Source organism: Nerophis lumbriciformis, linkage group LG01 (genome assembly GCF_033978685.3).
Source record: "Nerophis lumbriciformis linkage group LG01, RoL_Nlum_v2.1, whole genome shotgun sequence".
NCBI lineage: Eukaryota > Metazoa > Chordata > Actinopteri > Syngnathiformes > Syngnathidae > Nerophis > Nerophis lumbriciformis.
In genome coordinates this window covers 51329355-51357291 of record NC_084548.2, presented here as the reverse complement: position 1 = coordinate 51357291, position 27937 = coordinate 51329355, and the positions used below count along the sequence as shown (strand labels likewise).

Here is a 27937-nt window from a genome sequence, read left to right as displayed (position 1 = left end):
CAAGACAAGAACTAAAACACTAAACACAGGAAAACAGCAAAAAACTCCAAATAAGTCAGGGGGTGATGTGACAGGTGGTGACAGTACACCTACTTTGAGACAAGAGCTATATTGATGCATGCTTGGTTATGGTTTAAAGTCTTATCCAACAATTGCGACAACGACTTTTTTCTGTCAACTGAGTTTCGTTGTTTAATGATTTCTGCTGGTGGTGTGCGTCCGGATTTTGTCAACACAAAAAATGTGCCTTGGCTCAAAAAAGGTTGAAAATCACTGGTCTACATAACGTGTACAAAATGTTGCATATATTTTGTTCTACAGACCGTCCACAAGCCGCTTTCTAACTGTCTTTTCAGAACGCGTGGGTCTTATTTAAGTGCCAAAGCCCTCATCCAGGCCTGGCCCCCTTCGACTGCGTCTCCACCCAGTCAGCCATGTTGTACTTTTTTACGCTTCTACTAACAGATATAAATTATATCTATACGCTGCTTTTTATTAGAAATGGAAACAGCGGAGGATTTTAGCATGCATGTGCATATACGAGCCAGTTTTCCACACAAGAGGAAAGAGAAAAGGTAGGCATTTATTGACTACAACTTCAGACTATAACTAAATAAAAATGGCTGACCCACGCAAAGCTCTTTGAGTACATTTCTACTATTTATGGAGATATTTGCTGATGTAACTAAGTAAAAATATGTCACTAAAGTCTCAAATTCTTGAAGCTTATTTGTAGCATGTTTTGTCGATTGTTTTATAAATATATCTGCATTGCCTCCATGGTTTGATTTCATATTTCAGGACTTACGGGGATCCCAAATACACAAAAACTAGTAAGAAAAGTTGTTTTTGCAAAATAAGACCCCTTTAATGTATGCCTTCAACCCCTAACGCTGAGGCGCTCCTTATAACCCAAACAGCTTGAGAAAAATTACATTTAGAAAAGCAAAGTGCACGCCCAGAACCACAAACACATAAACAGATCTGAAACATATGATCTCACATAGCGAGAGGGGCACGCTCAAGGGCACACCCAAAAATGTTGTTGCTGCACTCTGCCATCTCATACAGAACTTCCCCTTAAAACCGAAGTGCCACCATTTCGCTTGAGCAACTGAAGTCATTTAGTTTAGCAAAAAAGCCATCTTGAGCTTGACAAAATATTTCCAACTGCACAATGTTTGGCAGGATCTGGACAGATGTTGTATATTCCCAAAAATGCTTTGAAAGCCAAATTCTGGCTTTAATTTATCCTCAATAGAAGCAGAATGTTTTCAGTTGTATGTCTCCTTTTGGTTCCAAAAGTGTCCCTAGTATTTTTCTAATACCGAGTCCCATCTGCACTAGTATGGTGATGACAGTAGTGATTTATTAAGCGTCATGGGAACATTGTCTTACAGCCAAAGTGAAAGCAAAGCGTGTAGTTGTGCAGAGCAGGTGGAGGTGAAATGTGCCATGATCATGTGATAAATGAATCTCCAAGGGAATGAGTGACTGTAGATTCAACTTCATAAATGTGCTGTGTAAACACCCAGGATCAAAATATGACAAAGCAGATGATGTGTAGTGCTCAGTATGTTCTTACGTACTCTTCAAAGCTGCAAATTCACCAATCTAACTTGCACAAGTAGTTTGTACAGCTAAACAAGTCAGTAGCCAAGCAGATGAAGGAATGAAAAAGAACCCACCCGAGAGACAAAGAAGCAAGAGAGAATCAAAAACAGAAACGTAAGCTCTATGGACGCTTTTCTTCCCTGCAGGCATTTTGTGGCTCGTGAAAAAATGTGCTGTATATTTGAAGTGTTGGGTCACGTGACAGAGGACGGCTTTATGAATCAGAGAGTGTAATTATTTCCTGGCGAGTGAAAGCGTGAGTGTGTTGGGGGAGTGAAAGAGTGATTTTAAGAGGTATTGAGAGGAGGAGGAGAGTGTCTGAGGGAGGGAGGAGGAGAGCGAGAGAGAGCGAGGTTGGCTGCTGCCCTGCTGGTGCTGTCAGAAGGACTCTGATGAACGTGCACACATCTTGTCTCCACTTTTTTTTCCAGGCCTGCCCGGCTCATTGGAACTTTTTTTTTACGTACAAAGTCGTTCATCAGTCCTGCGGCCTCATCCGTGCCACAGTTGGTGAGTAGTTCATGCCCAAAAACTTTTAAAAAGTCTCAACATTTCAGCCAGTGTTTGTTTTGCTTTCCCCTTTGTTAAGAGTGAGAGGTTGTATTTGTCAGGAGTGGCTCTTTAATTGAAGACAAAGATGCCTTTTGTCAAACTTCATTTCAAGGACTTGCAAACACACACGTTTCTTTCATTAGGCTTTATGGAGGCAACCAAGTTTATATGAAGACGTGACTGTTTCTTGCTGCACACGTGTGCTTATTAGTGACTGTTAACCCACGCCTGTGGACCTCTTTATTATTAGCATATGTGTGTGTGTTAGTGTGTGTCCGCCTGTGTGTGTTTGATGTCTATTCACCAGTGGAGTCACCAGGCCTTGACCTTTTTTTTTTTTATTATAACCAACTTGTTGGAAAGTTGGAAATGACCAGCATTGTTTTCCACATTTTAGCAATACGGACTAATTCCTGTGGAGTGAGTGTGGACCTTTGTTCTTAGTTTATTCATTGTGTTCCCACAGTTTGTTGCCTGTCAGTGAATTGTATCACTTGATTCTGGCGTATTGCCTCGGTTAACAGGTTCCACTTGTTGGAGCCGTGCATATCAGAGCGATCCGGCGCCTGATGTCACTGCATGTTTTTACTTGTTTCACGTGGCCTCGCAGCTTTAGTGTAGTGTTACTTCATCGCAGTGGCGACTCAGAAGCGCTGCACCTGCCATTTCTGGTGGACCTGACGTAAGAGTGAGGGATAGCTTGAAAGAAAAAGTAACAGCACGGCTAAGTGAAGAAGCGTGCTGAAGCACATCAGTTGGACTCAGAGGAGCTGACCTCTGGACAGGAAGAAGAAGGGAGGTCATCCTCAACATAAGTGTTGTCGTCAGGCATTTTACTATTTGTTTGGTCCTTTGTAGTGTGTCTTCATGGATCATAAACTTTTAAACGTGAATGTTTAGCAGCAACCAATTAAGTGACTAATGTTGTCATTACAAGCATTAAGTGGTGTTTTCTTTTTAATTACATGACTTTTCTTCTTTTTTATTGGTTTTCTTACCACATGATGCCCGCAAATTTGTTATTTTAAGGGGATCTGTTATATTGAATGGAAATACAACTGGCGGCCTGGGGGCCAAATCTGCCCTGGGAATGACACCATACCGGCCCCAGGTTCAATTCAAAACTTGGTAGACAAACATCCATCCATCCATCCATTTTCTACCGCTTATTCCCTTTTGGGGTTGCGGGGGGCGCTGGAGACTATCTCAGCTACAATCGGGCGGAAGGCGGGGTACACCCTGGACAAGTCACCACCTCATCGCAGGGCCAACACAGATAGACAACATTCACACTCACATTCACACACTAGGGCCAATTTTAGTGTTGCCAATCAACTTATCCCCAGGTGCATGTAATTGGAGGTGGGAGGAAGCCGGAGAACCCGGAGGGAACCCACGCAGTCACGGGGAGAACATGCAAACTCCACACAGAAAGATCCCGAGCCCGGGATTGAACCCAAGACTACTCAGGACCTTCGTATTGTGAGGCAGATGCACTAACCCCTCTTCCACTGTGCTGCCCGGTAGACAAACATTTTGCAGCAAAAATTCGTAAAAACACAAGATGGCACCTTGGACACATAGACAGTATTTACATTTTAACCTTAGTATCAAACATAGAACACTGCGGTCCACACTGGTAAATTACATAACTGTTCCTCAAGGCACCCTTTTAAGTCCTCTCCTTTTTGACAGTTATAATCTTTTTTGTAATGGGATTTACTTCAGCTGCAGTCAGTAGTCATTTGTTCAACATCTTTAGTTATAGTTATACTAGTGTTCCTCAAGTTTCAATCTTAGATCCTCTCTTTTTCATCCTTTTGAGCAATTCAGCTGCTATCCCGAAAGTTGAGTATAAAAAACTTGTGAGAGACTTGCATTTTTGCAGAAGGTCTTTAAAACACTAGAGTGCTGTCATAGAGGTGATTTTTGACTAGCTTTTTTGCAGAGGGTCCGGGTGGTGGTGGTGTTTGCGGTTGGGGGGGTGCAGGAGCCTATTCCAGCTGACTTTGGATGTAAGACGGGCTTGACCCTGGATAGATTACCAGTCAATCAGGGCACATACGTATAGAGACAGACAATTCACATGACACAGAGTTGCGACTGAACCCACACTACTTGCAACTCAAGTCAGGCGGGTCAATTACTAGACAATCAGTGACTGAGGGCAGTACAATTCTTTTGAAAACAGTTTCTCTCTTAATCTCTCTGTGAAAAAGTAATTTGATACTCTTTGCATGGGACTGTTGGTGCCTATTGTTTTCTGAAATATTTAACAATCAAGGCCCAGTAGTTGGGAAGAGATAGGCAGGTGTTTTTTTTATTTTTTGGGGCGAGGGGTGTGGGGTAGATCCTTCCGCCACTGCACTATAATTAACAAGGAAACTATTTGCACGCCGTTCCTGCTGTGTATTTTGACAGGTGTGTCGCTGTTGTGTCTATTTGCATGTTCAGTTGTGGCTCTAAACGTTTTATTAAGACATATTTTGGCACCCAGTTGAGCTTTTGGTGTGTGTTTTTGTGTGTGTTTGTTTGGGCCCACTTTGTGTTGCTCCGGCTCCTCGGCCTACAATCAGGCATGGACGTCATCTTTATACAGAGGATGAGTTGTTTTCTGAACTGAGGAATACAAACATCACAATTGCTCTCTCGGTAGTTGAAAAAAGAGAGGCTTTCACACATTTTCTTCACTTGCATGATTTTCTGCCTCTTTGGCTGTATTTATGTCTAAAATGTTATTCCGTCATCTGTCTTTTCCTGTTGTGGTGTATGTTTAGTACTCAAAAGTGCTCTACCACATCATGGAATTTGTCAGTATGACTTCATCATTTTAGAAAGTGTCTTAGGTGTCACTGAGTTCAAACTCTTTCCATAATCTTCTCCACACTTTGCTTAAACATATGTATACAGTATGTAATTCCCAAAGAACAGCCTGTTCTTTATAAGTCAATTAGGCCGAAGCACTACTTTGCACTGTTGCACTTAAGCAAATAAGTGTTTGTGCAATGCCAAGAGCAGGCAGATGTCAAACAAGTTTGGGGTGATGGAATGCAGGTGTGTTTGGACACACCAAGTCGTCTGTCACCAAGTGTCTCTCCCAGAGCCATTAGCCAGACACTTGTTGAAAGATGGGGATCTGTCAGCTCAGCATCAAGGTGTAATGTGTTTCGGATACAGTTGCCGGAGACAAAATGTCGCAGACACCAGCAACAAGATCAAATAACGCTTACGCAGCTTCTGTTTGTTCCACTTGTCTGAATCTTCTTTTTGCACCAGCTGTAGTCAGAATATCATCCCAGTCTGTGTGATACAAAGCACTGTTTTACCGATGTAGTAATACGACTTTACCTGTGACCCAGAACTTAAACATAACCCCATGTGCTTCAAGTCACTTCCTTTGCAAGCTTACTGAACATAAATCACTTTCTGTTGTTGACAATTAGAAGACTATGCCTGGAAGACATGCTTAGTTATTTTGTTGAAAAATGAGCAGGAGTGGGCAAGTCTGAGGTTAGACAAAAACAAAAACATTCCAAGTTTTCCTGCATGAATACATGGTACTGAATTATTTTCTATCTGGACGGTGTGAAGTCAACTGTTCCAGTAAAGCTTTTGACACACAATTTTGGAAAAAAAACCCTGTAAAACTAGCACATTGTAGACTTTTATAGAGTTTTGGATACTCAAAGAAAACCTGTGAAGACAGTCATGCTTGCTGGCAGAGAAATGAAAACCAATAAGTATCTTCCACTCGGTCAGGGCAGGAAGGGGAAAGTCACTAAAATTGTACTTCAAACGTCAAATATCCACTGAGACATAAATATGCGACTGTAAATCCTTCCACAGTTGCACATTGGAAGTACAGTGCTGTTTTCTGTGAGTAGAGTACAAAACATAACCCATTCCTGTTAATATACACAAGAATAAACACATTTAATACATTGAATGATTTTAAGAATTCTGTCAGATTATTGATCAATCTGCTCTTGATGAACCAACAGAGGCGCTGTTGGAAGTTGGGATATGAAGGTGCACTGCTGTTGAGCGGGTCTATTCAGGACTATTTTCATACAAAAAGCGTACCGGATTACAAACCGCACAATGGGGTCATATTATCATTATTTTTCTACATTTAAAACACTATTACATAACATGTAATGGTGGTTCTTTGGTCAAAATATTGCATACATTATGTTTTATAGACCATCTTCAAGCTTCTTTCTGTCGTTTTCTTCAGGATGTGCCGTTTTGTGGATGGTCTTATTTACGTGGCTTCACTTCGACAGCATCTTCTCCCCGTCATCTTTGTTGTACCAGCAGTTTTTAGCACTTCCATAGCCAGTCCACTGACAAATATAAGTTAGAACTGCACGCAACAGCGAAGGATGAATGCCCCACAACAAGAGGATAGAGAAAAAGGAGCTTATTGACTACGGCGCGGACTACGATGGCGGACGCGCGCTAATTACATATGCAGATCCCAAATGCACATCAGCGGGTACCAATAGGTGAGAAAAGTTGGTTTTGCATAATATAGTGAAACAAACGCCAGATAATATGTCTCCTAATAGGTGTCATTTTGGGGTCTTATACACGTACTACAGGAAAACCCGTATGTTGACTACTGTAGCCGTAATGCTCCGCGTTCCATCAAGCGGTGCGGCTTCGTAGCTTACCAAAGTCGTACTAAAACATTATGAAAGATTTTTGAGCATAATGTGCAATGTTCTATATTCTCAATAAAACATTACAGTTCAAGGTCGGTAAGCACGACCGGAATTAATACATACATTAGGCGTACTTGGTCACTGTTGATTTTTGAAAAATTTAAAAAATTTAAGTTCGCCAATACATAACATAAATGTTTTAAGAAAATGTAAAATGCCCATCCCTGGTTTTAACACACATCAACAAATGTTTCATCATTTTGTGCTCATAGACTTAGAATGGTCAGATCTAGTCCAACGATTGGTGCCAAAACCCCAAATATTTATACTCCAAAAACCAGGAGGGTGTGCCTGGGCAAGGATGGTTTCGCCTTATCATAGTGAGAAAACCAACTGTTTTAATTTAAACGAGCAATCCTAACTGTCAAAACCAACGACAGTCGTTCAATTCTTAATTCTAGAGCTGACTAATCTAAGTCTATGAGCACGAACTGATGAAGACAAACCAAGCAGTCCAGTTGCGAACGACTGAACGCCCTGAGATGACAACGACCTGGATGAATGAGAACCTTCATTGGTATACACAACAACAAAGGACCAAAATTGTTCAATCTTTATATAACTGACATTTGTAAAGTTACAAAAGATTTAAAGTTAGTATTATTGGCGTACGATAAAACAGTGTTTTGTTCAGGAGAGAACACACAGAAGCTAATACAAATAATAACAGAAGATATTAACAAATTATAATGATGGTTTGACAAAAACAGACTATCCTTAAACCTCAGTAAAACTAAAATACTGTTATTACGTAAAATTAGAAGGGAAAGTCAAACAAAAATACAAATAGTCAGAATAGAAATTGAAAGAGTAAATTAAACCAAATTTCTATGTATAATAATTGATGATAATAGAACTGGAAATTTCATATAAAAATATACAACACAAGGTGGCAAGAAACACGTCAATAATAAATAAAGCTAAACATGCATTGGACCAAAAATCACTCCATGTTCTCTACTGCTCGCTAGTGTTACTATATCTGAGTTATTGTGCAGAAATATGGGGAAATAACTACAAAAGTACACTTCATTCATTAACCGTGTTACGAAAAGATCAGTTAGAATAATACATAATGTTGAATATAGAGAATATTCAAACCCTTTATTCATTGAATCGAAAATACTGAAATTCCACGATATGGTGAATTTGCAAACAGCTAAAAATATGCACAAAGCAAACTATAATCTGCTACCCAAGAATATACATCAAGTCTTCTCAACAAAAGAGGAGAAATATAACCTTAGAAAAAAAGGAAATTTAAAACATTTGTATGCGCATATCAGTATCCATCCATCCATCCATCTTCTTCCGCTTATCTGAGTACATATCAGTATGTGGAATTAAATTATGGAATGGACTAAGCAAATAAACCAAATAATGTACTAATATGATTCAAATTCAAGAAACTCTTCAAACTTAAAGTGTTTACAAAGTACAAAGAAGAAGAACCATGATAAACATTCTGAATGTATTCCATCCATCCATTAATTTTCTAGATACTTTTATTCATCTCATCATATGAAATATAACTTACTTCACTAATTATTATTTATTTATTTATTTTTAATGTTATCACTTATGGAGTATATTGTGAATAAATTGAGAACAGGAAGTGAACAAAAGGGGTAGGATTAAATAAGCTTTGCTTCTTCCTACTCTTTTTCGAACATGTTGAATAGAGAAACTGGAAATTGTGATGTATCATGTTGTATGCATGCATGTTCCATATAAACTCAAAGTCAAACTCAACTGCCTGAGATATATTATTCCCGATACTTCTTGTTTCTTCTTCTAACTGGCCTTAATGTAACACTATGGGCACAACAACTGTTATTTCCTGTGTTTGCAACAGAGTTGGATTGTGTTAGGGTGTGGATCAAGATAAATGATTATACATTTCTTGTTTTATTCGCATTTTATTAAATGATTGCTTTTTAATGTTTAATTATCACCACCTATAGGATTGGGTCAGTATCTAAAGCAGCCTTCGAACAATTCACAATGCAGCTATTCAGGGTCTACACCAGCTGGCTTTTGGTGAGAGGCAGGGAACACCCTGGCCTGGTCCCCCGTCAATCAGCTGGGCGTAACTTTTATTAACAGTGAAAGTTGGTTACCAACATCTGCATACTTGGCTACATCTCAAACCGAGTGAGGAATGATCTACAACTTCTAACTTTATTATTTGATCTTGTCACATGTTCTTTTTTTTTTTACCTTTGATCATTATTTATTCTCTGACTTTTGTTGCAAGCAGCTCTCCTACGGACAGCAAGAGAAAATCTTGTTCTGTCTAAGCGTGCCTCGTCTTGTTGCACCCTCTCTAAATTACTGGTTTGATTCATTTGCTAAAGGCAACGTTTGGTCCTGATAAACTCAGTGGATAATCTGGAGTATAATCAGTGTGGCCGCCGTAGCACAGTCAACGAACGCTTTGCCACTGTGCGCCAAGGATGGAAAGTCCCCGCAGTAGCCTGGAACCCTCCCATAACCGGCCGGCGTTGCTGCTCCTCCTCGCCTGTCTGGTCACTTGCAGCCTTCTGTGTGCCCCCAAGGGTCAGGGGTAGTGGGGAGGGCCCCTATGCCGATTTGGCCCTGGCTAACAAGGGATGAGGTCACTCCAAATTCCCCTCATCCCCCTTATAGCTCCAGACGGGCTGGCGAATGAGCCTACCACAGGACCCGACATAAAACATAAATGGCTCTTTAAAAAGCTTCTGGACTGATGTGGCTCATTAAAAAACACTGGCGCCATCTTTTTTTTTTCATTAATTCATTATTGTGTTTGGGGAGGAGAATAGAATTTACTGTGTTCTATTTTAAAAGGCTGCGTCTGTCTGCTCCTTAGTGCTTTCTTTATGAGGTCCTTTCCTTCTATGTGGTTAATTGTGCTAAGTTTGCATTCTTGGAGTATCTTCAGTAGCTTAGAACTCTTTTGTATTCATGGCTGCAATACTGGATGAATAGATGGATCAATACACTCTTGTTTACTCCTGTGAGAAAACAAAAGCCTCCATCCTACTCACTTCTCTCTGCACTCAGACAGATTTTTCTGCCTTTCAAGAGCGCATGAGGCAGTTACCCAAATGGGCCAAACACATCATGCACACGCTTTTTGATTTCCCATCTTTCATGGTACATCTTGTCCCTTTAGGCCCACTGCAAAGTCATTTTTTTGTTTGTTTGCCAGCGTGTGCACCCGCTGACCCAGCCAAGCTGTTCAGATGGTTATGGACAAGGGTGTGGATTGGCTATAGGGTCATGATTATAGAGAGGGGAAAGAAAGAACTGAAGGAATGGAAAAGAAAGATGGCAGTATATGGTTGTGTTGGCAGGATGGGGGTTGGTGCCTATCGACGGCTGCTCCTTCCTGAAACGTGGTCACCCGAGCCTGCCCGGGCCCAGGATGCACATGTGGAACAGTTTACTGTAATGGAACTCTAAATTAGTGGTGGTTTGAAGCTGCCTGTAGCAGTAGGGTGTAATTAACTGGCTCTGTTGAAAGAGAGAGAGAGCCAGAAAGAGCGGCGGGGAAGGAGCCAGAGCCCTGGAAAAGACGCAAGGGTGAGAGGTGCGTGTGTGCGTGTGTGTACGCTCACACATGTACTTTTTTTCTCCAAGTGCTTGATTGCATGTGTATTTCAGACTGTGCTGTACACATTAAGTGTGTTGGCCTTTTTTCTCATAAGGGCATGGCGCCGCCTCACAGTGCCCCCCAGTGCCCAGACTTTGTCACTGTATTTGATTTATTTTTATTACTGGTACTTTTTTGTTCTCCGTTCAGCATTAGATCTCACACACCACTGGGTTGTTTACACAGAATGCATCACCATAATACCCTCCTGACTTCTCTTCCAAATTCACAAGCCACAGCAGTACCAAATTCCTTGGCTCTGCTCTTTTTCAAAGCCACATTTAAAAAAACAAGCTCATCACACCACCCACTCATATAATCACGCTAGGGGAGCGGTCTGCAAAGAAATGAAGAAAGAAATGGGAGCCTGTATCGTGTCTTTTTACCCTCCTGTATTAACAATCAGCGGTGCAGCATAATCGCTTCCTTGTCCGTAATTGAGGCCCGCTTGTCTGTGCCCATACTGTGCGGCGTCAAAGTGACGAGCGGGCGGGCCTGCAGGAGTTTTGAGACAAAATGAGTCTGTGGGATGAGGGTCTTACCTCAACAGAAGATCGTTGGAAATGACAGCAGCAATCAGTGGATCTCATTTTCTGCAGCCCCCCCACCCCCTGCAGTGGACCCCGTGTCTGGGCCTCTGGTCCGGGGGGAAAGCGTCAGAGGGAGAGGGAGGCAAACTGCTGTGCTAGGCTGGCAGCAGGAACAGAGGAGCTCTTTATAGCAGAGTTCTGGTGATTTAAATCATATGGCATAGCCTGGAATCAGTGCAGAGGTCTGGAAGCTCTTCAAAATTGAAGGAACAAGAGTACACACTCTTTTTCACCCCCCCTCACCCTTCCACCTCTTGCTATTCTGTCTTATAACTTTCTCCAAACTTCTCACCCGGTGCTATTTATCTGGATGTTTCTTCTTCTCACACATCTTTATCTGTTTTGGTTTCTCACTGTCCTCCTCCTCCTCATGTTCTCATACCTGTTAGCATGAAGTTTGCACATCCTTAATGCATTAGAACTGCAGATGCACTTTTTCCCGTCCCAGAGCGAGGATGGATCAAGAGTTGATGCGAGGTTAAACATGTTTGTGGTCCCAACAGAAACCACTTGTGTATCATGTTCATGCCAATCACAATGATGTATCCTTGTGTGTTATGTGGTGAAATAAGCAATAACACATCTCTTGCTCTCTCTATTTTCTTCCCCCAGAAACGTGAACTGAATGTTTCCGATGAAGAGGAGTTTGCTGTTCCGCCTCTAAACTAGAGGGCTCCTTCCTTACTCATTTCTTCTCCCACATCCTGAGAGCCTTCAAGTGGACACGCAAATCAACTCGAGCGGGGGATTTCCAGGGGTGACGTTCCCTCCGACCAGTGGGACTGCCGGTGCGTCGTCGCCATGGCTACCAACAGGGAACAGCAGGTGGGTCACATGACTCCATACCCACCTGCGGTCTACCCCTTTGCCTTCAACTCCATGAGAAGCCACTCCCCCTTTGACCTGTTGGCCAACAGTAGCCTTTTTGGAAGATTTGGCGCTGACCTGCCCAAAGAGATGGCTGCACTCTGTAAGTTCTTCTCATTTCTGGACGTGTTGAACTTTCCCTTTCTCATGTTTCATTTTCCATCCTGGCCCCGGCAACATACAGTTTATTATAACCACCTAACTTTTAACAAATTAGACATCCATTGGAAAGGGAAAATATGGTTACTTAAATTGCAGTTCATTACATGTAATTTAGTAGTGATGGAAAAGTTGAGGGTCCGCTTGTGATATAGAATGAATGAAAAGTATCCCACAATGAAAGCATGAGGGATACAGTGATTACACTTCCCAAGCGGTTAGCATATAGAGGCTGGTATACGGTGTGGTTGTGTGGCCACAGGTTCTGCATCTGCGTCTGCGTGCAAGTGTGTGTATGTTCAAGCCTTGCGGGGCTTTTAAGGCAGGCAAGCCACAAGTCTGCAATTAGTGACAAAACAACATTCTTCCAGTGTGAGTTGATGAGTGCCCCGAGCAACGGCAAATATTCAAAAATATGGAACACATGTAGCAAGATAATGAACATCTCAGCCTAAGATGTCCTTTTTTTTGTCAAGAATGCGAATTGAAATCCCAAGTACAAACTTAGGTTGTGAGCTCGTCATTCACATTCAGTCCTGGTGTTTGCTGCTGGGTTGTCATACCAAGCATGACCACAGGAGGCGCTGTTGTCCTCTGGAGTGCCAGGTTTAGATGATGTATGGGAGACATGAAGCACAAAGAGGAGATTGTTGGCAATCTAGAGTATTTTTTTTTCTGAAGCAGCTCTCACACACACTGAAGTACTGCTAGTTTATTTGTTTTTATTCACTTTAGAGACTATAATGAATCTGCTACATTACTGGCAATTTGGAATTGTTTTTAAACAAAAAAGAAAGAAAGGAAAAGTAAGGGGAAATGTGTTCAGGGAAAGGTGTGCTGAATTATTTAGAAATGTATCTGGGTACAGTAGCAGGTGGTGGTAGAGTGGATGGTCCAAAATAGGTGTGGGTGGCAACAGCTGAGCACCCCCTACCACAACCCCACACCCCCACCCGTCCGTGTGTAAGGATACCCACTCCCCCTCCTCCTTAACCACAGCATGCCTGAGCACCTCTCCAGCCTTTCAGCCGTCAATCAGTACCTCACCCCCTCCTCGCAGACGCTGCCCACCTAATCCTCAAGGTATTTTCACAGAACGCAAGCAGGAGAGAAAGAGAACGAGGGAGGGAGAGAGAGAGAACACCTGGGGGTGATGTCCTAGTGTGGTGGAATCCAAGAACACACCCTGCAAGGAAAACATGCAGATATACTCACTGAGCAATAGACACCCTTCCTTCCCACTCTCTCCCCTGGACTCGCACAGCACGTCTTTCATCTAAAAACTAAAGCCGACCTCCCCCTCGACGTAGCTAGAAATCCCAGTGTGCTGACAGATGCGAGTCTTTTTGGTGTTTCACTGTGGCATCAAACAAAAACAAAAGTATCAAAGGACAAGCTCGCTCTGGAGGTTTCATAAGTGACCGTTGGTACTGACACATATCCACGCTCACAAGGCTAAAGCAGCACAGTCATTTGGACTAAGCTCTCTAGTCCAGCTTAGACAAGGCTGGGGTCAAAGTTTAAGTCGGGATCATTGTTAGCTTTCCATCAGCTTTTAAAATACAGAAAGAACGTATGCCTTTCTTGGCTGACATCAGATTTATAAATACAATTTGTTTACATTATATTCTACCTTTTGACATGACATTGCATGGAGAAGGCTGGTGTAATTAAATGAGCTTTGAATTGATCAAACACATAGCAACACTTATACAGGCACATCTAGTGCAAAATTAATTTTATTTTATAGTTCATTTTAAACACATGGACCACTTAAAGGCTCTGTAAGTTTTTGCAGTTAAATTTAAGTGTCACCAAAAGTTCACAATCTTTAAAAAAAAATACATTGATGAAATACCAAATTTGTGTTTATTACCCGTAAACTATGATTATCAAAATTAAAATTAAAGTGTTTCACTGTGTGTGGTCATTCTCTGGAATATTATGGTTTCACTTTTTTAATTAAACTACTGAAAATTAGCTTTCGGAAAATATTGAAATCACAAATATTACTACCCAGATTACACATACTGTAAAGCAGACGTTTCAAACTTGTCCGCAGGCCCATGTTTTGTTACCCCATACTTAACTTCACAAGTGCGACTCGCGCATCCTCGGAAACTAATAGCTAAATATCTTATGACAATATTGAATCCTCCTCGGACACTAACTATGATAACAGTGCAAACACAAAAATGACAGGACAACAAAAACACATTAGGCAACACAAAGAGAAACTTCCTTAAAAATAAGCAAGTTGAAGTGTATTTTTGTATATGTAATGCATCACTAAATTGATTTTAAATATAATGTAGGCATCACTGTATATGTAATATATTCTATAATGATGCACATATCATATAAAGTCAGTTTATTGTGGGTCAAAACACACCCGGAAGTGACGCCATTTCTCTATTACATAGATCATGTAATAGATAGCTGCGCGTTGCTCTAAAAAAAGAGTCAACGTCTACTCTATGCTGCAAAAAATCCATTATTCAAACTATAAACACACTTCTTGGTTAATATGCAAGCCACAAAATGTTAATGTAGTATTGTTGGGTCTTTTTGAATGGTTATTTATTGGATTTTATGGGCGAAATAGTGGAGCTCCCATTTGCGGACTTCTATTTACTTTTATTTCATATTTAAAATGCATTAAAAAAAAATCCATACGTCGTCATGTCTTTCATAATGATTGTGAACGATAGGAATTAAAAAAAAAACTGTGCAGTTCCTCTTTAAAGTACCAGTAGAGTGGAAAAACAAGTTGCCTCTATATTGAAGCTATTATCATACATATCTGATTTATGACACAAAAAGACTTACAAAGTTAGTAAATCGATTTGATAAAAATAGTATAAATCTGCGGGAGACTCCTAAGCCATTTTGAGAGTTGATGAGCAAGCTCGTCATGTGATCCGTGACGTAGAGGAAGGAACCACACATCCCTTCCCCATCAACAACAGTGCTAATCAAGCAGACTTTGTGAGAGCCAACAACTATTATTGGAAAAATTATGATCCAGGACCTTATATTTTTGAGCCCGAACACAGAGAGGATGAGCAATAAGTAGGGATGTCGGATAATGACTTTTTGCAGATATCCGATATTCCGATATTGTCCAACTCTTTAATTACCGATACCGATATCAACCGATATATACAATCGTGGAATTAACACATTATTATGCCTAATTTGGACAACCAGGTATGGTGAAGATAAGGTACTTTTAAAAAATTTTTATAAAATAAAATAAGATAAATAAATTAAAAACATTTTCTTGAATAAAAAAGAAAGTAAAACAATATAATAACAGTTACATAGAAACTAGTAATTAATGAAAATTAATAAAATTAACTGTTAAAGGTTAGTACTATTAGTGGACCAGCAGCACGCACAATCATGTGTGCTTACGGATTGTATCCCTTGCAGACTGTATTGATATATATTGATATATAATGTAGGAACCAGAATATTAATAACAGAAAGAAACAACCCTTTTGTGTGAATGAGTGTAAATGGGGGAGGGAGGTTTTTTGGGTTGGTGCATTAATTATAAGTGTATCTTGTGTTTTTTATGTTGATTTAATTAAAAAAAAACAAAAAAAACCCAATACCGATAATAAAAAAAACGATACCGATAATTTCCGATATTACATTTTAACGCATTTATCGACATTATCGGACATCTCTAGCAATAAGTTTTAGAAGCTGAGTGATGAATGCAGTTTCATTGTGACACTAGCATCCGCAGAATTGCAAGGTGCTAAACATATAAACTCACCATAATAAACCATAATAAAACAAACACTTGCTGTACAATTTCCACTCTCGCTGTGATGCTGACCGACAGGACGCTCCCATAATCCCGTTTAGAGGAAGATTCAATCACAATCCTCACAACGAGTTAAAAAAAAGTTGCCGCAATTAGCGTCTTTTTCGCCATCTCGAGGCATGTCGAAATGGCATGAATTATAATCTAGAATTAATTTTTACCAAGTTTGAGATGAAGCAGAAGCAGCCGCAGGCTCAGTGTGTCAACAATAGCAGTGTAAACTAGCATTAGCTCACTGCTATCAATGTGCTGCTAAAATAGGCCGTCTGCATTAGCACTTATTGTAACAATATCACTTATATTTGATGAATTTTCAGGTCACGACATGTAAATGGAGTATTGTTGGCGGTTTCTAGATGTTTTTTTAAAGGGTTTTATGGGCGCAATAGATGACCCTTGATCTTTTGACTCAATTGTCAGCTATTTATTTACAATTTCGAATTCATAAAAAAGGCCAAACATATGTGTTCTTGACTTGAGATTGTGAATGATAAACAGCACATCTCTTTCCAATTTTTGTGTATTCCCAGTATGACTGATCTGCTGATATGGTCGAGAGTGCAGAAGCATCTCTCTCATGACGTCTGAATCTAGGGAAATTGCCAATGACATTCGGAGCGGAATTATCAAAACGGCCGTCTGAATTTGTGGCATTTTGTGACTTCAAGACGGTATTTTCACATATTTTGATGATTGTAAATACAATTCGATATGGTTTAATGGATACAATGAAACACAACTAAGCATATAAAGTCAACTTGTTTTTTCATACTGGTACTTTAAAGCCTTTTAATTTTAATTCTAATATTCTAAAATGTTCCTTGAGTGCAATAAGTAACGTGTGTTTAATGTATCATAAGATATTCTGATAAAATTAAGCCAATAATTATATTTTTTGTGGTCCCCTTAACTTTATATTAAAAAGTATCAACGTATCGATATACATTTTGGTACCGGTACCACTACCAACATATTGGTGTTGGGCAACCTTACTTGTGACAGAGTGAGACCTATTTTTCACCGTGGCTACATAACATCTTTGTGCCGCATACTGCTAGTCAAGCAAAAGACGATGAGGAAACTTGCATAGAGAAACAATAATGTTAGAGATTAAAAGTTAGATTTACGCGATTAAAAAATATAGTGTGCGAAATATGAATTAATGCATTGCAGATTAAATTAAGACCACACTGAAATAAAAAAAATAAAAATTTACAAGAATAAATTAAAATAATAGTTAAATCATAATTTTTGCAATAAAGTTGCAATTTTATGAGATTTTACTACTATAGCATAAAAGGATACTTTAATTGGACAGTTGAGGATATGATATAGACAATGAAATTAGGAACTGGCAAATACTTGATATTAACCCATTAGAAATATGACAATTCTGAAAAAGAAAAACAGTATATACTTTTATATGTTGGTGCAGTCAAATTATTATTTATTATTATTAATTATTAATTGTCATGATTAATCTGTGTTTACACATAGCTAATGCAAAAATGTTTGTGACTAATCACATGAGTTAACTTGTAATTCTTTAGGCCTCATATATAATTAGTCAGTATTTTTTTTATTTTTTAGCTGTAGTTGCCCTACAGTTTTGACCATCACACAACACTTTGTCAGTTTTAGGGGCCCCCGGAAGATGGAGCAAATTGCACATATCAAAACATCAAGTTGTAGTAACCTGCAGCAAGGAATGTTATAAGTCACTTTACTGAGCGCGCCGTCTTTCGCCACTCTCTTAAACGTCAATGCGGAGAACAAAAGGCTTTGGTTTGGACATTCCCCAGGCCCTGTTTTTCTTCTCCTTCTGCTTCTTCACCAGGAGTTGCCTTAACAAGCCTACTCATTGTTGTCAGGCGCGTCTGTGGGCCAGACTGTGAAAATACCTTCCACATAAAGGGAGTAGAACTGCAGTTACTTCTCTCTTTCTCTCTCTCTCTCTCTCTCTCCCTCTCTCTCTCTCTCTCTAGGACCGCATTGTTGCCCAGCTTCATAGCTTCGTGTATAATTCCCGAGGTGTTAACTACAATTGTTGAGTGGCAACAGGTTGGAACACCTCCTACTACTGCGTTTCTTTGCCACCAGTCTGTCTTTGGAAATAGCTGTTTCGCACAGAGCTGGGGGGTGGCTAAGGTGGACTGTGTTTGCACATGTAGTGAGCGATAGCCTGGTCTCATGTTTAAATGCTGCTGGGAGTCAGGTAGACTGTGTCTAATAGCGAGGAAAATAATTTATTCATCCATGAGAGTCTTTTTCTTGTGTACTGCAGCGGAGGCCAGTATCAGTTGATCCCTGTCATTATGGGAGTCCTTCAAACAAACAGTTGGAAGCCCATTAAGGCCACTTACTATGAGATAACATCGCCACTGAGCCAGTGAAACACCTCTTTAAGCTTTCGCCTATCAGGACCGGAGCCCCGGCCTACGAACCAGCCACAGGGATGTTTTGAAAAGCTGTTCGGTCATTTCCCTCAGCTCATGTAGCAAAGACCGAATTCTGAAGTCTCCAATTTACTATAGATTTCATTCACCTGACGTCACGTCCGGCTCATTAACTATGTAAGACTCCAAAGTGGTGGGACAGCGAGCGTCTGTTGTAATAGTGTTCTGGGTGGCCTTTTGCCTTTTTCGAAGAAAAATGCTCTATTCTTGCGTTGTTTTATGCAGTTGAAACCGTTCAAATTGCGAAAAAGATACAAGTTTCTTCAGAGTTCTTCGAGAGGTAATCAAGACGGGCGAAAGAGTGCAAGATTCTGTGAAAAACAACAAGAAAAGTGGCACGCACTCCAGTCCAAGGGAGCAGAGTCGAAGAACGCGCACGTTAGCAGTGATCACTTTGCTAAAGGTTTATTTGATATACTTTTAACATTTGTTATTTCCTATTTAGGTATTATCTTGATATTATTTGTATTTCTTAAAGGCCTACTGAAACCCACTACTACTGACCACGCAGTCTGATAGTTTATTTATCAATAATGAAATCTTAACATTGCAACACATGCCAATACGGCCGAGTTAGCTTACTAAAGTGCAAATTTAAATTTCGCGCGAAATATCCTGCTGAAAACGTCTCGGTATGATGACATCAGCGCGTGACGTCACGGATTGTAGAGGACATTTTGGGACAGCATGGTGGCCAGCTATTAAGTCGTCTGTTTTAATCGCAAAATTCCACAATATTCTGGATATCTGTGTTGGTGAATCTTTTGCAATTTCTTCAATGAACAATGGAGACAGCAAAGAAAAAAGCTGTTGGTGGGAAGCGGTGTATTGCGGCCGACTGCAGCAACACAAACACAGCCGGTGTTTCATTGTTTATATTCCCGGAAGATGACAGTCAAGCTTTACCATTGGCCTGTGGAGAACTGGGACAACAGAGACTCTTACCAGGAGGACTTTGAGTTGGATACGCAGACGCGGTACCGTGAGAACGCATGCAGCTGCGGCTTCCAAACATTTGATCGCTTGCCCGTACGTGCGTGCCGCTATGTGCATGTCACGTACGTAACTTTGGGGAAATGTATGTGCTGTATGAACTTTGGGGAGGTGAACTGTACTTTGGGCTGTGGGATTGAGTGTGTTGTGCAGGTGTTTGAGTTGTATTGGCGGGTTATATGGATGGGAGGGGGGAGGTGTTTGTTATGCGGTATTAATTTGTGGCATATTAAATATAAGCCTGGTTGTGTTGTGGCTAATAGAGTATATATATGTCTTGTGTTTATTTACTGTTTTAGTCATTCCCAGCTGAATATCAGGTCCCACCCGCCTCTCACAGCATCTTCCCTATCTGAATCGCTCCCACTGCCCTCTAGTCCTTCACTCTCACTTTCCTCATCCACAAATCTTTCGTCGCTTTCTCCGTCCGAATCGCTCTCGCTGCTGGTGGCCATGATTGTAAACAATGTGCAGATGTGAGGAGCTCCACAACCTGTGACGTCACGCTACTCGTCTGCTACTTCCGGTACAGGCAAGGCTTTTTTATCAGCGACCAAAAGTTGCGAACTTTATCGTCGATGTTCTCTACTAAATCCTTTTAGCAAAAATATGGCAATATCGCAAAATGATCAAGTATGACACATAGAATGGACCTGCTATCCCCGTTTAAATAAGAAAATCGCATTTCAGTAGGCCTTTAAACACATGTTAGTTACAATTGTTTTGTATAGCACCAACTCAGCGAGTATAAATAAAAGAAATCAAATGTCAGCAAAACCTAAGAGTTACGCTTTTACCAAAGGCTACAGTCATAAATGAAGCCGTCAGCACACACACAATGTTGACATCTGTGGTTATACACTATATTACCAAAAGTATATGGCCACCCATCCAAATGATGAGAATCAGGTGTCCTAATCACTTGGCCCAGCCACAGGTGTATAATCAAGCACTTAGGCATGGAGACTGTTTCTACAAACATTTGTAGAAACACACTATTAGTTGCAGTGAAAGGAACTTTGAATGCTCCAGGATACCAAAACATTTTGGACAAATCCATGCTCCAAACCTTGTGGGAACAGTTTAGAGCGGGCCCATTCCTCTTCCAACATGACTGTGCACCAGTGCACAAAGCAAGGTCCATAAAGACATGGATGACAGAGTCTGCTGTGGATTAACTTGACTGGCCTGCACAGAGTCCTGACCTGAACCCGATAGAACACCTTTGGGATGAATTAGAACGGCGACTGAGAGCCAGCCCTTCTCGACCAACATCAGTGTGTGACCTCACCAATGTGCTTTTGGATGAGTGGTCGAAAATTCCTATAAACACACTCCGCAATCTTGTGAACAGCCTTCCCAGAAGAGTTGAAGCTGTAATAGCTGCAAAAGCTGAACCGACATCATATTGAACCCTACGGGTTAGGAATGGGATGGCACTTTCATTTCATATGTGAGTCAAGGCAGGTGGCCAAATACTTTTGACAATATAGTGTATTTTGATAAAGATTGCAAAAACCATGCACACTCGTAACGACGCGTGCAACAGCAATAAGGCAACAAACATGGCTGTATGATTTTTTCCGAGAGTCTTGATACCTATTTCCTTGACCCAGCCACACACAAGTTTTAGTTTTCATCTTTTTTGCCGTGTAGAATGACGTCTGGAGCACCAGATAGTTCGACATGTCTGCAAAAACGACAGACGGATAATCCTTGAACTCACTCGACAAATCATTTTTCGATAATGTATAGGGCAGTGACGTGCGGTCACTGGAGGCAGTGACGTGCGGTCACTGGAGGCGGGGCCTCACCTGCCATCATGGAAAGAAAAAAAATGTAAAAAGATAAAAAATCAATTAAATTGTTATATGTATTCAGTGATTATACTATAAAGTTATTTTCCATTTAACTTCACCAGTTTTAGATTATTTGTATTCAAAATTGCTGAATTTTCACATTTGCCGTTCAAATACTGAGAAGAGACGGTGCAGTGATCAGCAGCCAGTTGAGGCACGTCACTCAGTTGTGCCTCAACATGGATTGCGGACTCGGCTAACTGCTGACCTGTTGTGCAGTGAGACTGTATTGCTATATGAATTATATTATACATTTCCATAGTTTAGTTAGCTGAGGTATATAATGTGCAGTGTATTTTGTCAACAACTGTATGTGTGTAACGTATTTCTTGTGCTGAGCAATCATAAAACTGCTGCGAAGACGCACTGTGTGACGCTCGCAGTAATCCCGCCTCCTGGTGCCGGTTAATGCACCCCCGCCGCAGAATGCACCCCCTGACGGGAGCGCCACACCAACCAAAGCCCACACCCAAACCCTTCACGTGCAAGACCGAATCCACCCAAAAAAAGTCATTTAACAAGAAGCCAAAAAGTGCAAAAACAACATTGCTCGCGCCAGAGGAGCCGTGAACGACTGCAGGGACACAACATTAGGTACACCTGCAGACAGCAGCACGGATTTCATATTTCATTCATTCACAACTCCTCCAACACGAACACCTCTGTTCCCGCACTTATAAGTAAAGGTAAGACCATAAAAAGTTTTTTTTATTAAATGTGCTTTTTTGTGTGCTACAGTTTGTATGTGTAAAGTTAAAGTTAAGTTAAAGTACCAATGATTGTCACACACACACTAGGTGTGGTGAAATTTGTCCTCTGCATTTGACCCATCCCCTTGCTCACCCCCTGGGATGTGAGGGGAGCAGTGGGCAGCAGCGGCGCCGCGCCCAGGAATCATTTTTGGTGATTTAACCCCCAATTCCAACCCTTGATGCTGAGTGCCAAGCAGGGAAGAATGCTGGTATGAGCTTTTAAACATAACCCGTTAACTGCTGCCAGTCAAATGGTGAATAAGATACTCTTTAGGGTTCATATGTTTGTAAATCTGACTGTGATGAAGTCAGTGCCTCACCAGTCATGAACCTCACCGCACGTCACTGGTATAGGGATGGATTCCGTAGCATAGTTAAACATTTCGCTCGTATCTGCTTTCTGTGGTAAAATCTAAGCTCCTTGCGTATTCAATTAGTCTCACACTGTTTTCTGCACAATAGCCATGTTGGTTTGATGGCCCACCACTTTGTTTACTTCTGTTCAAAAGTCAAGTGAATAAATACAACCTAATGAAAGCCTCATGTCAAGTTTTATGTCCGGTGACCTGAAAAGGAAAACAAACAACATTGTATTATTAGGCTTGTTGAATGAAACTTATATTAAAGCCCTTTGAGACACTTGTGATTTAGAGCTATATAAATAAAGTTTGATTGATTGATTGATTGATTGAAAGCTGCATAAACATGCTCAGTTGTGCTTCTTGTGGACACGGGAGGAATCGTTCTGTTTAATGTATGCTGCATATGGACTGGAAGAGCACATGCCCACACACACTGGCATCAAGGTATTGCTGCAGGCATAAATGCTTATTTGCACCAACACCATTTCTGTTTTGATAGAACAAAAATGTGACCGGTATTTAAAATCAGTCTCTGCATTTCCCAAACAAACAACCTGGATTATGGAGCTTGGGTCATCACATGAAAGTGCTTTTTTGTGGGAAATGTGGTTTGACACAAAATATAAAATTGGATATTGAACTGGAGGCTAAGGACTGCAGGAAAATATGTCAAGTGTAAGAGCAAAGACTTCTCTGACAAACAGCACATTGTAGTGTTTTATTTATTTGAATAAAGATTGAAGCACTGTATTTCAGCCTTGCCCGAGGTAGCTGTCAGGAACATACACTTTGATTTGTGTTGATGCATATTTTAGTGCTTATGGAGCACATGTGTATTTGGGACCAGACATTGAGCTGTGCAGCACGGACAAGACAACAAGCTCAACTGTACTAGCCCTCACTTCCTTTAAGCTCCCTTTACAAGCCAGGATGACCCAACGCCCCCCTGTGCTCTTCCTGCACCATGCTTACTAGCTGTGTTGTCACCTCGCTTTTTCAGAGCAAACTGCTGCAGGACACACATTATTTTAAGTCAATCCATCTCAGACTGCTGTTGTCTGTCATGATGACATTTACTGATTTATTAGATTTATTTGAGGGCAATTACAGTGACCTCATCCTGAGGGGAAAAGCTCACAATTGACATGATCTGCAAAAATTCCACAGTAACTTCAGGAAAATATTTGGCACTTTTGTGCATCTCTTCAGTTGTAGTGCAGTTTAATACAACAGTGCTCATCACCTGACCTGTGTTTTCACATAAATATGTACACTCATTAGGTATCCCAACACACTCTAAAGCAGGGGTGTCAAACTAATTTTAGTTCAGGGCCGCATGGAGGAAAATCTATTCCCACGTGGGCCAGACTTAAAAATAAAGACAACTTTAGATTGTTTTCCCTTTTTTACTTTCGCCAAAAATAGAACAAGCACATTCTGAAAATGTACACATTACAACTAATGCTCTTGGCAAAACACTTCTTATTTGAAAATTCTGAGGAAAAAATTGGTGCAGTTTCAAAAACACCATGAAGAACACAATGAACTTAGACTTTGCCTCAGTATATTTACAAATCCATTACATTTCAAACACTTCATGTTTAGCATTCTCATGTTGGCAGTTCACCATTAAAGAAGTGTTTTGAAAAGGAATCAAGTGTTTCCTCAAACCACCATTATTGTGACATCCTCAACACATTCATTTATCATTTAAATATTACAATTATAATTTAAACAAAACAATTATCAAAATGTCACCATAGCCGAAATCAAGATAACATAACTACAAACTTAACCAATGTGAACATAGTAGATTTAAGTGTGAAATAAAAAAGAACAAACAACAAATGTAGAAAAACATTTTTAGAATGGAGTTCAGGGTGCACATCGTGCCGTCAACCAATTGTGAGTGCTGCACGGAACTCTAACAAAAATTATGGTCATGTTGACTTAACTTTTTGCATCGTATTGTTTTGTTATTTTATCCGTTGAGTGGATAATTTACAATGAAAGAAGTTATTGTGCGTTGATACTACATCAGTCTGCCGCCATCTGCTGTCTGCCACAACAGGAGCAGCTTGTACCTGTGCTGAATGGAGTAGCAGTAGCCAATCCAGAGGGCGCTTAAAGTCAGCTGACACGTCATCTTTAAACAGTGTAATGTGTGACGTGGATTACACTTGAAATGCCATTGCAACGTCCAGTGGACACATTTAGAACAGCAGTTTCTTTCATTTAAAAAAATTGCAGCTCCTTTTTATACTTATCAAACTCATCTTGCGGGCTGCGGCCTGGATCAAACCTGTTCGCGGGCCTGATACGGCCCATAGGTGGTACGTTTGACACCATTCCAATGCAGGAGTTGAATCAAAAATAGTGCTGTCAAAAGTCCATAAAGATATTTAAAATCTGATCAAACACAATTTTAAAATTTATGGTTGAACGCAATAGGGGATGCTGTAACACAATGATTCTCAAATTGTGGTACAGGTACCATTAGTGGTACGTGGGCTCTATCTAGTGCAGTGGTTCTTAACCTTGTTGGAGGTACCGAACCCCATCAGTTTCATATGGGCATTCACCGAACCCTTCTTTAGTGAAAAATAAAATGTTTTTTTTTTTTCAAATTCAAGACAAATGTATATGTTTTTGGTAACACTTTATTCTAAGTAACAAAGGCTTAATTTTTGAGTTTTTTGGACACTAGGGGAACATATTCTAAGTAACAAAGACTTAATTTAGAGTTATTTGGTTAGGGTTAGGGTTAGAGGGTTCGGGCCAGGGTTAGAGGGTTAGGGTTATAATGAGGCCATGCCGAATAAGGCATTAATAAGTACTTAATAATGACTAGTTAAGAGCCAATATGTTACTAATTTGCATGTTAATAAGCAACTAATTAATGGTGAATATGTTCCCCATACTAAAGTGTTACCATGTTTTTTTACTGGTGCACAAAATGAACCGTGCATGAACATCACCTTGTTCAAAGAACAAAACCAACACAGTGCATGAACTCACAACAAATGACACAAATCAGTGTGACTTCTGCTGTTGCCGTATCCGTAATACGCCGATAGGGAAAAGTTTTTATTTACACGATGAGTCGGGTGTGTCTTGACCTCCGCCGAACCCCTGAGCCCGACTCACCGAACCCCTAGGGTTCGATCGAACCCAGGTTAAGAACCACTGATCTAGTGGTACGCCAAATAATTACTTAATTAAATATTGTAATGTGACAGTTTTAATTTCCTAACTCAAACACAGTGTTATTGTTCAAACTGTGCGTAATGTTACAATGTACTTTCTAAATAAAACCTCTGCCCTGTTTTTAATATATACTTAGGCCTACTACGATACTGTATTTTAAAGTTGGTCATTATGGTGGTACTTGGCAAGCCAAGTGTTTTCTGAGATTTACTTTGTGAAAAAAATTTGAGAACCACTACTGTAGCATGTTACGTAATTTTCGGTTGTATGATTTTGTCAAAATTAATATTAATTCACTTGCTAATTTTCTTTTAATAGCTAGTTACTTTCTGTTGTAACATGGTTCTATCTACACTTCTGTTGAAATGTAATAAGCATTTATTCTTCTGTTGTTTTGGGCGATACTACAAATTTGGGTAACGATCCAATACTAAATACTTACAGGGGCAGTATTGGTCATACCAATGTTGATACGAATACTTCAAATTTCAGTATCATTTAAAGATAACATTTTTGATCACAATTATAATCTGACAAAATTATTTATAATAAAGTATAAAAGAAGATATAAAATATAATAATACAATTATTTCCTACTGTTACCTCCGATTTAAATCCTTTGGTTTCCCCCCAAAGTCCTCTTGTGTCTAGGGACTTATTTCCTGAGTTTATAAACAATAACAAAAATAACAAAATAGATATTTTTAAACAAAAATCTGCATTCATTTACTGATACTATTTTTGGTATCGTTACTGTAAACATTTGTATCGACATTACATTCAAGAGCTGTAGCTTGCGGTTAGTATATCCTTCTACGATGTGTAGTGTAGCATGTTAGGCTATTCCTCGTCCTCCAGGGATGATATTTGTAAGAAACTAAGTTTATTTGCCGCCATGGAGGCAAGGATTCCTTTCTTGGAAGCGGTTTTGAACTGTGGAAAGACATTAGCTACTAGCTTCCTAGCGAGTACACTACAGTGCGTTGAATAATGCTTTTGTTCGGTTGTCACTGTCATATTTGCGGGACACAGCTTGAATGTGTCATCAACATGTCATCACAATATAACGAAAGTATTAAAAGCTCTGTTGCCGGCCAAATTCATATCTTATGTTAGACCTGGGCAATATGGCCCAAAAAAAAAAAATCTCTGAAAAAATAAATGTATGATTTTTTTACGATTTTTTTACCTACTTTTAAAGAAACCAATGACTACAAACGACCCTGATAAGACAAAACAAGTTTTGCTTTTATTTAATCAAACACTAGTTGTTTAAAATGACATTGCACACACTGCATCTTACTCTTAGCAAAATTCTAATTTGTAAAAGACATAAATTGTGCAATACTATTCAAACATTGCATTTGATTTCCCCCTCTCTAGCTAAATGCTGCTTCTAATGCAGAAATAAGTTTGTTGTGCTGCTGCTTTTTTTTGCAGAAAAACAGTGCAGTCATTTGTTCCACGCCTGTTGCCACAATTTTGAAGCACTAACAACACTTTTCTCTTCTTTGGTCGTCTCGCTCTCGTTAGCATTAGCATTAATCATGTTTTGCCCGGCTTTTGGATCCCCGCCAAGGAAGTAAGGGGGCAGGCGAGGGCTATGGAAGCTCATGGATGCAAAAAATATGCTTTTTTAAATTGTCTGCAACAAAAAAATCAAATGTATTGATAAAATCAACATATCCCCCAGGGCTATCTTATATCGTCTATAACGCGCAAACTTAATCATGATTAATCACAGTGAATTAGTTGCATAATTTAAATTAAATGCAACTTGTTAATTTTATTTTCATGATGTCATACACAAACATTTAAAAAAATGTTTTACATGAATACTTTACTTTTTAAATTTGTTATTTGAATGGTCATTATTAAGTAAAATACAACCAATACAAACTCCTCACTCATCTTTGCATTTCTGCATGCATTGACCTGATCACTGACCATATACCAACCTGCGCCGCCTTTCAGGTAACCATCCACAGTTAGGGTAAAGGAGCATGTGCAGTTAAAATAAATTGCGCGATAAATTGCATGCGTTAAGGCTAGGGGTGTCTTAGAATAGTCGACTATTAGTCGACACTATCAACCTTGCAGTGGAACCATTGGCCATTGAACTCGCCTCCTCCCTCCTTCTGTTGGGTATTGGGAGGATGTTTCGAGAGGCTCGTTGGGACATACCAGAAGAGCTTGTCGTGCCACTCCACCAATGCGCGCCAACTCGTGCTTTGGATAAGACTTGCTGGAAACTGGACTCAGCACGCGCTGAGACGTGCTGCTTCTGTCCAACTTCGACCAGTTTGCTAACCCAGAAGCCCTCC

General features: G+C 40.1%; 1 protein-coding gene across 2 annotated transcripts in view; it reads left to right on the top strand.

Moving 5' to 3' along the window:
- Positions 1-27937, top strand: part of rarga (retinoic acid receptor gamma a) — an 87619-nt gene that overhangs the window by 12517 nt on the left and 47165 nt on the right. Inside the window, exons 1-2 of one of the 2 annotated variants that reach the window (XM_061985742.2) lie at positions 2002-2124; positions 11733-12090. In XM_061985742.2, the coding sequence (XP_061841726.2) occupies positions 11922-12090 (169 nt within the window). In that variant the 5' untranslated portion in view covers positions 2002-2124; positions 11733-11921. Of the gene's footprint in view, positions 1-2001; positions 2125-11732; positions 12091-27937 lie in introns of those variants that run through there. The other variant, XM_061985733.2, reaches the window with a different exon arrangement.